This window comes from Prionailurus bengalensis, chromosome B4 (genome assembly GCF_016509475.1).
Source record: "Prionailurus bengalensis isolate Pbe53 chromosome B4, Fcat_Pben_1.1_paternal_pri, whole genome shotgun sequence".
NCBI classification, from domain to species: Eukaryota; Metazoa; Chordata; class Mammalia; order Carnivora; family Felidae; genus Prionailurus; species Prionailurus bengalensis.
Genome location: NC_057358.1, coordinates 78,506,093 through 78,519,043, shown reverse-complemented (window position 1 = coordinate 78,519,043; position 12,951 = coordinate 78,506,093). Strand labels below are relative to the sequence as shown.

At 55.8% G+C, this 12,951-nt stretch overlaps 1 protein-coding gene across 1 annotated transcript; it reads left to right on the top strand.

The window, feature by feature from the left end:
- The first annotated feature begins 5,077 nt into the window (after positions 1-5,077).
- Positions 5,078-12,779, top strand: LOC122473431 (keratin, type II cuticular Hb1-like). The gene is made up of 9 exons (XM_043563995.1): positions 5,078-5,811; positions 8,148-8,356; positions 8,987-9,047; positions 10,011-10,106; positions 10,348-10,512; positions 10,777-10,902; positions 11,148-11,368; positions 11,519-11,550; positions 12,057-12,779. Exons 1-9 carry the CDS (start codon positions 5,251-5,253, stop codon positions 12,230-12,232), a joined length of 1,647 nt encoding a protein of 548 aa, XP_043419930.1. The 5' UTR covers positions 5,078-5,250; the 3' UTR covers positions 12,233-12,779.
- Positions 12,780-12,951: the final 172 nt, after the last annotated feature.

The following is a 12,951-nucleotide window of genomic DNA, read 5'->3' as shown; positions in this document are numbered from 1 at the left end:
GAGAGGTATTTGACATCTTGAACGTGGACACATGTGCTTGGACAAGGAGAAAATGAGAACCTCCCAACAATGGGAAAGTAAGACTTCCACTCCGATGGGTATGGCATGAGGAGTTATCCCCCTCGTGACCCAAGGTCAGTGTTAGGACTGGGCACTAGCTCCCGACAGTGGTCCCAGAAATAACGTGGTCACCAGCTCTGAACCCAGTCACCAAAGGAATCACTCAAGTTTTCCCAGGTCAGAAAAGAAGATCTGGGGTGCAGACCCCCCAGAGGCTCAGCATCTCCCCAACCCGGTTCCAAAAGAACATAAGGGTCAGGCTCTCCCAGACTCCTCTGGGAAGTGGGACCCGCCAAATGCAGCAGGACACAGAGATCCCTCCACCTGCCCAGGAGTCCAGCTCCGGGCTGCCTCCCCACCCACACTGACGGGCTACATGATCACGAACAATCCAGTCTCCCCGAATCTTTCTATTTGCCCTTTCAGTGTGAGGCCTCTTTTTACCCTGCCTTCCAACCAACAGTGTTCTGGAACCAGTTCACAGAGCCTGTTTGACACATTTCTAGCCAACCCTAAATGCAGTCACAGCCGGCCATGCCGGAAGATTTTACACCACCGAAACTGGCAAACCCTGTAAATGGGACTTTTGTTTCCTTCCGAGAGCTGGTTGTTAAACATTTACCCGCAAGCAATTGCCCCTAACTAAATTATACAAGAGGCGTATTGGAAATCAGGCAGTAGACCTCAGCTAAAAGTATTCTCCTTGGCCTCCCCTCAGGGCAGGGAGGGTCCCTCCAGCTTGGTGTTCTGGGGGCCAGGAGAGAACAAAGTGGGTTATGGTCCTGGGTGTCTCGGTCCATTTCCTGGATGTACCAGTCTCTCCCCTCCCCCAGCTGGGAACACCCCAAGAACAGGCCTCTCCCTTTCATTAACAGAGTCCCCCTGAGGGACCACAACCAGGGACATTTGTCATGCAAACGAGCTGGACTGAATGGTGAGATCCATTTGGGGCACTCACTGCCCCAAATGTGATAGGGGGAGGGAAGTGGGGGGTAAATGACCCACACCTGAAACTTGGCATTTCAACCTCATTGGTCCGCCTCTGGATCACGCAGTCTGCGCAGTAATCTCCTCCACGGCAGGGTCTCCCCACGCCACATCACCATGACTTTCATCTCCCCATATTAAAGAGAAGCAGAGATTCTCCCGAGGCTCAGGACGGGGTGTCCCAGCAATTCAGACACCACAGATGGTTGGAGGTTGTACAGGGCTCAGCCTGTGCAACCATACATGTTAGTCCTGCCCAGCCACTAAAACCTCAGAGCTGTGTGCCCTTCTGTTACCATCTCTAGGGATCAGAATCCCCAGACAAAAGAGGCTTTTTAATATATGCCTGGCATCCTTCCCACTGCCATGTCTAGGAGGCAGGTGTCCTATGCCCCTCACCTTGCTGCAGCACCAGGACTCAGCCCCAGCCCGGCTGTATCTAGCAATGTCATCAGAGTTAGCCTAGATCTCAGTCACAGTGCAGCCCATGTTCATGTCCCGGCTGTTATCCAGTTTGGTGATGACTGAGGTGTCTGAGATGCGGGCTTCGGTGACTCTCATTTCCTGTGGGGCCGACAGCCATTCATATCACCTGTACCATCGAGAGCCAGGTAGAACAGAGCTCACATTCCCCCTCACACACACACACACACACACACACAGAGCCACCATTTCAAAGCCTTTATGCCTGCAGACCCCTCTGTCCGCTTCCTCTGTTCAAAGTTTAGCCTGGGACAGAGTGAAGACGGATGACTAATGTCCTCCCTGCCAGTGCTCACCTCCCCCCCTACGGTGTTCTGGAAGCCGATCTCCTCCACCAGGCCGTCAGCATCGGCCTCCTGGTCTCCCTTGCGCACGTAGGCACAATTAAGCTCCTGGAAACAACCCACAGGCAGTTGCTGGTTGTTGCAGAGATTTTCCAGGGGACTGTACCTCCCCCAGGCCAACCCTGGGAAATTTCCAATCCCATTTTCAACCCTACAGAGCCAGTCATGGGCATAGATCCAGAAGTCAAGGGTTGGGGAACTAAGCTCTCACTCTCACTCTAGCAAAACATAGTATGTGACTTTGGGGAATTCTTTTATCTCGCTGGGCCTCTCTGTAAAGGAAGATCCAGAGAATCTCTGCCCTGTGGGTCTCCCAGGGTATAAGGAAGAAAATGCCTTTCCATGGGTAGAAATAAAATATGAGCTTATTAACTGACAGACGGAGTACCGGATGCCCCTGAGGGCTGCTGCACGCAAACCCACTCACCGGCTTGATTCTGACAAGCTCATTCTCCGCAATGGTCCCCAAAGTGACCTCCTCTTCCTACCTCCACAGGGAAAGGGGTTTGGATCAAGAGAAATTATCAGAGATTTGGCTAGCAGTGGAAGGAAGCAGAGAGGACCCCAACATGACCTATCACCTCCCCGCCCCCAGGATGTCTGAAATATCCCTTTGACCCACATCTCTGATAGTACTTAACTTAAATGAGCATTACTCATTCTAAAGAGCTTGGTTTTGTTATTACTCTAATAGAATAAACTGACTGCCCAAGCTTCGATCCAGGACGGTGGGTGGAATTAGCAACATGCACCAATGAGTGTGAACGGTGGAGAAGAGGTGACGTCATTTCTTTGCACCCCTAGTAGCTAGCATAATTTTGGAATAGAGTTAAGTGCTCAGAACAGGTCCACAGGGTAGGTGGACGAGTAGGGATAGGGCCCCTATCTTACATTCATAAGGCAATGGGGAGAGGCTCTTAGCTGATATTTTAGCTTCTCTCCCCTTCCTGTGTCTGCCTGTCACTGCCTCTAATGCTGATAAAAGCACAAAGTGGGTTCACGAAGGAAGAAGTTTCCAAGGCCAGACCTTCCCCCCCACCGACTCGATTCTTGTAGCCCCAGCACCTCCTGCACGTGGTTAGGGCAGGGGACAGCTGTGATGCAGCAGGGTCACAGGCCAAGGTGCAGGTGAAGGTGTAGCCAGAACTGTCTCTTCAAGTGATCAGGCGGGAGCTGGATTTGAGGACCTCATTAGGGGAGCTAAAGCAAGATGATCCACAGGTTTTGGTGAGCTAGGCTAGAAGAGTTAAGGCCAGAGGGAGAGGAGAAGGATTCTGACCCCTCCTTGACCGCCCCTCCCTTTTATAAACGCGGCCCGGCCACGTGGAGTGGCCATTTTGTCACCTGATCAGGCTTGGGAGACTTTGCAGCCATTTCTCCTCTTTCCCGGGGTCATGATATCGAGCTCCACACTGGGGTCCACGCTGAGCATGGAGGCGGCCAAAAATTCTATCACCCCCTCTGCCCCTCCACTTTCTCCCCCCTCCCCCGCCATCTCCCTCCCTCTCTCAAAATAAATAAGGGGCACCTGGGGGGCTCAGTCAGTCAAGGTCCAACTTCAGCTCAGGTCCCGATCTCCTGGTTCGTGGGTTCGAGCCCCGCATCGGGCTCTGTGCTGACAGCTCAGAGCCTGGAGCCCGCTTCCGATTCTGTGGTCTCCCTCTGTCTCTCTGCCCCTCCCCCGCTCGCAGTCTGTCTCTCTCTCTCTCTCTCAAATAAATAAGCATTGAAAAAAAAAATTTTTTTTAATAAATAAATTAAATAAAGCCTCCATGCTTCAGGGTAACTCCGTTTCTTCTTGTGAGGGAGACACCAAGGGAAGACGTGTCCAATACTACCATTGCCTGGAGAAAATTGGAGAACAACCTGTACCGAAGCCATCAGTAACACTACTGGCAACCCTAGCTAAAGCTGGGAGTGGAAGCATAAGACACTGGAGTGGGACCCCCACCCCCACCCCACCCCACCCCCCACCCAGAGGACAGCTCTAAGGTTAGGCAGAAGCCCTGCAAAGTCAAGGCTAGACCAAAGGGATTCAGACCCACAAGGGTGTTGGGAAAGACAGCAGAGGGGGCAGAGGGGCACTCTCTAAAAATGGGTTGCCAGACAGCCCAACACCAGTCAGAGCTGGCCAGGAACACCTCTTGGGTTCCAGGATTTAATTACCCTTTGCATAATAACAACTTATATTTAAAAGCAAAGGAAGCTAAGGATGATTTGCATGCTTTTCTTTAATGCTGCCTGCTGAGTTCACATTCTAGTTTCCCCTGCCCATAATTGGACGTATAATTAACTTCCATTATAATGGGCTATGGCTTTCTAGAATTGGTGGCCATGACCAAGTCCCAGTTGAGGGGAAGGCTTTGGATTGGGCCTATTTTTCTAAGAGCCCAAAGCCTAGAAGCCTGGGCTCCCTCCTAGGAGAAGAACTCAACCCTCACTGAGCCCCCAAAGACTCAGACCTCCGAGGGGCTGGCATGGAGGAGGGCTGGAAGCCTCCTTTCAGATTCTGAATCCCCTCCTCCATAGAGCTTTCTGCGCTTGACCTTAAGCCACTGGACCACTCTGAGCTCACCTTCCCAATCAGGTGAATGGGCACAATAATACTGACCTTGGAAGGATGCCCAAGGGTAAAGATCAGAAAATGCATCATAAAGCCCTCACACACTGGAGGCACTCCTTTAATGCAACTGCCTGAACTGACCCCCAGGAGAGTGGAGAGGGGTACAGGAAGCAATGTGGGGGACTAGGGAGTGGGGGCCCCACACTTACTAGGAAAGGAGCCATGAGCTGAGTTCGGAGCAACAGAGAAGGGAAAGTTTTTGCCCAAAGGGACATAGGATGAATGGCAAAATAACAATGGTAGAATAAACAGAACAAGCAAATAAACAAACGTTTATGGAGCTCTTATTAAGTGCTAGGTAGGGCCCTAAACGCTTTCCTGTCCATTATCTCCTTAGGTCCTCCCAAGAGCTTGCAGATGGGTACTATTTATTACTCCTGACTCTCACAAGAGGAAACTGAGGCTCCGAAAGGTTATTCACTTGTCCAAAGTCATGACAAGAATCTGTAAGACCGGCTTCGGAGACCCCTCCCCTTCGACGCACACACTAGCTCCCCCACTCGGTGGTGCACACGAGACCAAGGCTAAGCCGGCCCCCGCAGGGCGGTGGCGCCCGGCAGGGACCCCAGCCGCGCGGGGTGTGCCCAGCTGGCCAGCCCCGGAATGGAGCCGGTGACGATCCAGCGCCTCCGGGGCCCAGTCCCGGCCGAGGGGCGCAGAGGGGGGGCGCCCCGAGGCCGCGGCGCACGGCCCGCAAAGGTGACCAGGCGTTTCCCGGCCCCATAAAGCTCGGGCGGGAGGTGAAGCCGTTTTATGGAGGCGGCCGGCGGCCCGGCCCGCTTTGATTCCCGCCTCGACGAGGCGCGCGGGCCAACCTCCAAGCTCGTAAACGCGTTGGCCGCGCGCTCCCGCCGGCCCGGTGGGCCCCGATATAAGGCGCAGCGCGGGCCCCGGGCTCCAGCCACCCGCCGCCGCCGCCACCGCCGCACCATGTCCTGCCTCTCCAACGGCCTCGCCGCCCCCTGCGGGGTCCGCGCCTTCAGCTGCGCCTCGGCCTGCGGGCCCCGGCCTGGGCGCTGCTGCATCACCGCCGCCCCCTACCGCGGCGTCTCCTGCTATCGCGGCCTCACCGGCGGCTTCGGAAGCCACAGCGTCTGCGGCGGCTTCCGCGCCGGCTCCTGCGGCCGCACCTTCGGCTACCGCTCCGGCGGCGTGTGCGGCCCCAGCCCGCCCTGCATCACCAGCGTGTCGGTCAACGAGAGCCTCCTCACGCCCCTCAACCTGGAGATCGACCCCAATGCGCAGTGTGTGAAGCACGAGGAGAAGGAGCAGATCAAGTGTCTCAACAGCAGGTTCGCAGCCTTCATCGACAAGGTGGGTGTCCTTGATCACACCGTTCCTGAACCCCATCCATGCTCAAACTCAGGCTGGGCGCTGAGGGTGGAGTCAGAAGCAGGAGGGATGTGACCCAGGTGAGCTCCCAATCTGATAGAGGAGATGAACAAACGTCCCGGGCACAGGCAGACACAGAGAAATGAGTATAGAGCAGCAGCCCCTCATCTGATAACACCATTATTATATACAATCCCTATCCAGACAGGCAGTCTCCACAGACAAGGGGGGATGTCCTTGATCACACTCTTCCTGAGCCTGGAAATCCTGGGAGAACCTTGGAATTCCCAGGCCAGTCTCTGGAAATGGGGAATGGGGGGGCTGGTGATATTTTATGTGATCATATTAGGTGGTGCATTAAAGCACTAAATAACATCGAAACATCTGATGGGAAAATTCATCTTTTCTCATGTGTGTTTCAGTCCTTAAGATTAAATCTCATTAGGTGCTAACATGTCTTCAGTATCCCTCAAATACTTACTGTTCCCTTACCCTTTTTCTTTAATTTTTAATGTTTATTTATTTTTGAGACAGAGAGAGACAGAGCATGAATGGGGGAGGGGCAGAGAGAGAGGGAGACACAGAATCCGAAGCAGCTCCAGGCTCTGAGCTGTCAGCACAGCTGTGGGCTCGAACTCACAGACTGTGAGATCATGACCTGAGCTGAAGTCGGACGCTTAACCGACTGAGCCACCCAGGTGCCCCTCTCTTACTTGTAATAAAGAGAGCAAGCCTCAGGTTCAGGGTTGTCTGGGACAACGGTTTCAGCTAGAATTTAATGTTTTATGATTTGCTTTTATGTATGCCTACTGATTTTGGATTTACGATATGGTGGTAATATCCAGTTACCCCTGAAGCCCCACTGGAGTGTAAATGCTAAGCAAATCCACTTAGAGATAAATCATGAGTCACACAGTACAAGGGGATGGCAAATCCCGAAGTCGGCCTGTGAAGGCTTCCCATTTGAGAATCACTGCCACCAGTCCAGCCCTTTGAACGTACACAGAAGACAAGAGACACAGGGACATAAGGCAGGGGGGCCTGCCCAAGGCCACGGGGAGTGGGTGGCAGCCCAGGACTCCAAACCTAGGCTCTCTCCGGCTCTCCAGGCGCCTGGGGCCTAGAGGATCCAACCCGGGAAAGGCAGCAGGGGAGTGGAACACGGAAAATGTCCTGGCCCGCCAACAGGCAGCCTGGGCTCCACCTCCAGTTTCTCCCACCCCCCACCCCCCACCCCAATCTGCCGGGCGACACTGGGCAGCGGCTCCCAGTCTTGGCCCCAGAGCTGTCCACACCAGAGCTATGTGTGGTGCAGGGTGTGACCTTGAAAGGAAAGATGGGGGCCAAGGCAGCCATCAGCCTCCCTACCATAGCTGGTGCCCTGTCAGCTAAGACCCCCTGAAGTGAGCCCATATAACATCAGCAGTTCCCATTCCCCTTTTCTGGAAGTTCCAAGTAGGGAAATTCCCAGCTGCCCTGGTTAAGTTGGGTGGGAGGACACCAGGGCTAAAAAGCGAGGTAATGTCTCAACTGCAGCTCAAATGTACGAGCTATGGAACCCAGGAGGCCGGGGGGGCCTCGCCTTGTTTGCTGACCGCCTCTCCTGCAGTGTGTCGTTGCCATCACAGGTCTTCAGTGCGAATGACCTCCAGGAAAGGCTTGCGTGCTTCCCTTCCCCGCAAGTCTTCACCCTCCCCATTTGCCAGAATCTCCCCCCATTCACACCATCTGCCTGGCCTCCAGGGACCCAAGAGCGTCCAACACGGGAATTCAGGCCGCCTAAGACCACACACATCCCCCTTCCTCCAGCTGCAACCATCCTGCTCAGCTCTCTCTAACCTCCCCAGTCGGGTAGCCCTTCCCACCTTGACCATCCTTTCAGACAACTGCTGGGCAACCTCCTGCTGAGCATTGAGGACAGAGGATGAACCCTGGTCCCTGCCCTGAGGGGAGCTCCTCACGAAAGGCTTTCATCTTGCGCTACATTCCTTTCCTCCAGGAAGCCTTCCTTGATTATCATTACCCGCCCCCTCCCCCGCCCCACCGTAACGCCAGCGCAACCCCAATGCCCCTCAGTTTCTCACTCACCCCATCCAAGCCCACCCTAACAGACCCTCGCTCAAGCCTGAACAAGCTTGAATGCTGAAACAAGAATGCTCCCGGTGCCTCCTCGGGCCAGGAGGGCCCAGAGAGGCCATGCTGTCTGTCCCTTACCGCCGCACACTTCCCGTTAGTTCTGTGTTGACTCTACCTGCTCTCCCAGGAGGGCTGGGGATCCTGGCTTCCCCCACTGACTTTTCCCCCCACTTGCTCACCAGGTGCGCTTCCTGGAGCAGCAGAACAAGCTTCTGGAGACCAAGTGGCAGTTCTACCAGAACCGCAAGTGCTGCGAGAGCAACCTGGAGCCCCTGTTCGAGGGCTACATCGAGACGCTGAGGCGGGAGGCCGAGTGCGTGGAGGCCGACAGCGGGAGGCTGGCCTCGGAGCTCAACCACGTGCAGGAGGTGCTGGAGGGCTACAAGAAGAAGTGAGTGCGGCCCGGAGGATAGTCTCAAGAAACGAAATGGGATGAAGTCAGAGCAGGATAGATTTGGGCTACAGCACCAGAGGAACTTTCCAGTAGGAAGAAGACAGTGACCGGGAGCCTGATGAGGGAGACTTTTCTTTTCTGGGTTGAGAGTTTAAAGCCCCGGAGAGACTGGGAGGGGCTCCAGCTACCTCATCAGCGTGGGTTTATTTCCTTAATTCAGCAAACGTTTATTGACATCTACTCGATGTTGCAGGTGCTGTGTTAGGCCCTGAGTAGGGAGGCAAGGGGGGGAACCAGAACTAGTGTGGGGTTCCTGCCCCCACCCCCGCCGGGAGTTACAGCCCAGAAACAGAGAGAAAGCCTACAAAACTGCGCGCGCGCGCCCACTTCAGGAATGAGAGTCCCTAAAACAGGAAGAGCATTGGGTGACGGAGTGGATTGAGAGCCCCAAAGAATGGGATGGACAGATCCCTTCTAGTCCAACACTCTGTGATTCTGTGACTACCTCCAAAAGATCCAGTTCCTGGAATATGTTTGTCTGGGCCTTCATTCTCTTTTTTTCCCCCCCTCTTCAAAGCCCAGACTATTAAAGTTCTGGCCACTGAAACTTGTGCCCTTTGTCTCCAGGTATGAAGAGGAGGTGGCACTAAGGGCCACCGCCGAGAATGAATTTGTGGCCCTGAAGAAGGCGAGTGACCCCAGAATACTTGTCCCACAACTCAGAAAGCAGGGCAGAGGCAGGAGGGAGCACTCAGGAATTCAGAGAGGCTGAGCGACTCCCCCAGAATCGCCTAGCGCAACCCCTCCCCTATTTCCTTCCCCCACCCCCAGCACCCCAGCACTCCCCGGGTGGCCCCGGACATTGGAGTACATACACTGCCTGCTTCAAGCAGGGCACCCTATTCCTCCATCGGAGGTAACCCCCATCTGGCCAATGGCTTCCCACGTCTTTCTGCCCTGTGCCTGCCAGAGAGCGGGCATTCCTAAATACTGTGGATGAAAGAGCACACCAATGCTAGGGATGGCCACATCCTGAGGCCGCCAACAGCTGTGAAGTGCTGGCGTGAACGGTGTATCGTCCCTCACCTCTTAGACTTGATTCGCCACAAATGCCATCATGTGGACTCCCACCAGGTCCTTGCAACCACCTCCATAAGAGGAAGGCAAGGGTTGCTGTGAGGAAAGTGAGGCACAGAGGTCAAGGGTCTTACCCTGAGTTGCCCTGGCTTGGAAGAGGCAGAATTGATCCCTAAGACCTCTTCTTCTGACCACAGATCTAGATTTCTTTCCATGAGGTGTCAGGGCAGAAAGGGCTGGGGCATCATTAGAGCCGACCCATTTTGCTGCAGAGCCTAAGTTTCAGTGATAATGCAAGGTGTGGATTCTGGAGTTTTCTTTCGGGTAGGTAGCGGAGAAAGTGCCTGGAAACCTCATAATCCTACTCCCTTCCCCAAACCTGCTTCTGAGCCCTTTGACTGTAGAAAGGACTTCAACAAGGCCATGATACGAGGCACTAGAATGAGCAGCTAAGGAAGGTCTCCGGGGAGTTTGTCCAGCCTGGTGGGGTGCCCTCCTGGGAGCGGGGGGCAGCGGGGGGGAAGCCCTGTGTTGCCTTTCCAGTGAGACTCTTTTGACACCCTCTCCCCTTCAGGACGTGGACTGTGCCTACCTCCGCAAGTCAGACCTAGAGGCCAACGCAGAGGCCCTGACTGAGGAGATCAACTTCCTGCGGCGCCTGTATGAGGAGGTGAGGGGCCGTGGTCCAGATGGAAAAGAAGCAGCCAGCCTAGAAGAGGGGGCTGGGGCCTGGGACTGGCCAGGGATCCCTGGGCAGCTGGGGGAGGGGGGGGCCAGGGGTTTGGGCTGGGGGCTGCAGTCCATGAGGCTGTAGTGGGAGCTGGGGTGGAGACCAGGTAAGGGCTGAGAAGACTGGGTCCACACTGTGGTGGGTGAGGCTGGGGTGTAAACAGTTCCCCCACCATCTGCAGGAGATCCGCGTCCTCCACGCCCACATCTCAGACACCTCGGTCATTGTCAAGATGGACAACAGCCGGGACCTGAACATGGACTGCATTGTGGCCGAGATCAAGGCTCAGTATGACGACATAGCCAGCCGCAGCCGGGCTGAGGCTGAGTCCTGGTACCGCAGCAAGGTGAGGGGCACAGGACACCTGTCTCTTAGACATGGCAGCACGAGGGAAGCCAAGTATTTATTAAGAAGGCCTCTTTTGTCTGGAGTTTCTGATCCCGTGGGATAGTAACAGAATGGCACACAGCTCTCAAGTTATAATCTCTGGGCAGGGCTGCCATGTATAGTTGCACAGGCTGAGCACTGTACAACCTCCCGACCATCTGTGGTGTCTGAATGGGAGGGAAACTGCATCCTGAGCTCAGGAGCACCTCTGCTTTCCCCCCAGTGCGAGGAGATGAAGGCCACAGTGATCCGGCACGGGGAGACCCTGCGCCGCACCAAGGAGGAGATCAATGAGCTGAACCGCATGATCCAGAGGCTGACCGCCGAGGTCGAGAATGCCAAGTGTCAGGTATGGGTCGCCTGGGGCCTCCCCAGGGCCACACAGGCAGTGTGTGCCCCGACTGGCTCTCACCATTCATGATCCAGCCCATTTGCATGGCTCATGTCCCTGGAGTCAGGGGGACTCCGTTAATGAAGGGGAGAGGCCTGTTCTTGGGGTGTCCCCAGCTGCAGGAGGGGAGAGACTGGACACATGAGGGAAATGGACCGAGACACCCAGGACCATAACCCACTTTGTTCTCTCCTGGGCCCCAGAACACCAAGCTGGAGACCGCGGTGACCCAGGCTGAGCAGCAGGGCGAGGCGGCCCTGAGCGATGCCCGCTGCAAGCTGGCCGAGCTGGAGGCCGCCCTGCAGAAGGCCAAGCAGGACATGGCCTGCCTGGTCAAGGAGTACCAGGAGGTGATGAACTCCAAGCTGGGCCTGGACATCGAGATCGCCACCTACAGGCGGCTGCTGGAGGGCGAGGAGCAGAGGTGAGAACCACACCCCTGGGGAGAATATGTCTTCAGTCTCCCCCACACTATGCTTTGAGCCAGGAACATGTTTGCATATCATTTGCATCTAATTTGCATCCAGATTATGTGGGGATCAGAACTAATTTTTGTCTCTGCTCTCCCCACAAGGTTGTGTGAAGGCGTTGGTGCTATAAATGTCTGTAAGTAACCTATGCTGTGGGTTCTGAACTGAGGGCTTGGGGTTCCTCTGGGCAAACTTTTTCTTCAAGGGCCAGATATTAAGGCTTGCGAGCCATCCAGACTCTGTCTCAACTCCTGGACTCTGTCACTGCAATGTGAAAGCGGCTACAGCCATAAGCAATACCTAAGGAGTACATATGGCTTGCTTCCGATAAAACTTTATTTACAAATATAGGAGGCCAACACAGGCCATAGTTTGAAACCCTGAAAGGAAGGAGGGAGTGTGGCAGTGAATGATTATGAGTTAAAAAGCTATTTCTGCCCACAGGGAGGGCCTGGGAGCACGGTTTATCAAGGACACTTGCGGCCTGAGTGCAGGAAAGAGTACCCAGGGGTGAAGGTGTTGGGGGGAAGGGGGGAAGAGAGGAATAGAAATGAAGGGGGAGGCGCTCTGAGCAAGAGCCAGTAGGCAGGGGCCGCCAGCCACGACCTCGCACGGGGACTAAGCCCTGCTCTCCTCCCGCAGGCGTCAGCAGCTCCCGGGGCGGGGTTGTCTGCGGGGACCTCTGCGTGTCTGGCTCGCGGCCAGTGACCGGCAGCGCGTGCAGCGCCCCCTGCAGCGGGAACCTGGCGGTGAGCACCGGAATGTGCGCGCCCTGCGGCCAGAAGTGCAGCGGCAGCTCCTTGGTGCGGTTCGCGTAGCGCCTCCCGCCCTGTAAATACTCGGCTCGGCTCTCGGAGTCCGCAACCCCTCCTCCAGCGGCGGGTCCGGGAGCAGCCTTAGCCCTGGGGCTTGAAGCGGAAGGGCTTGGAGAACCTGCGGGCCTGACCCGTCCACACTGCAGCCTTATCTTCTTGCAACTTCTCCGCCTTCTCCCCCTCCTTCGCTCTTGCTCTTGGGGAGGGGGGCGGATTCCTTCCGGAGAGGGCCGGCCTCCCTGTCCAGCTGGCCCCAGGAGTCTAAATGCCTGCCTTCCAAGCAGCCTTGGGCAGGGAGCCAATCCTGACCTGCTCGGGCTGCTCTGGGAGCTGGCCTGGCCCAAAAACCTGTGGCTTCTAAGGCACAGATTGGCCCCAGGTCCCCTGGGCTGTGGACGTGCCTCTATTCCACTGGGCCTCCCCTGCCTTCCAAACCCTGGCGGTGACTGAGGCCTCGGCTTCACGAGGACATCTCTTGGCGGCCGCCTGGGCTCCCTCCCCCTCGTGCTTAGTGTCCACGTTGCCAATAAAGCTCATGGATCATACATAATGCGCTCAGAAAAGCTCCCGTCTGTGCCTACACATGGGGACGTCCAGCCCGCTTTGGGCCCCTCAGAGGCTGACAGAGAAGCTGTTCACAGCCAAAGGGGAAAGAGGACTATCTCGGAGGCACCCTGTCCGACTGCCACATTCACACTTCCTGAAGGCTGCAGGGGGCTGGC

What these genes read in the sequence shown, in the direction of transcription:
- LOC122473431 (XM_043563995.1), top strand. Translation starts at nt 5,251, where the DNA reads ATGGAGGCGGCCGGCGGCCCGGCCCGCTTTGATTCCCGCCTCGACGAG. An exon ending in CTGGAGGGCTACAAGAAGAA is followed by an intron (nt 8,357 to 8,986) that starts GTGAGTGCGGCC and finishes CTTTGTCTCCAG; the next exon opens with GTATGAAGAGGAGGTGGCAC. An exon ending in TGCGGCGCCTGTATGAGGAG is followed by an intron (nt 10,107 to 10,347) that starts GTGAGGGGCCGT and finishes CACCATCTGCAG; the next exon opens with GAGATCCGCGTCCTCCACGC.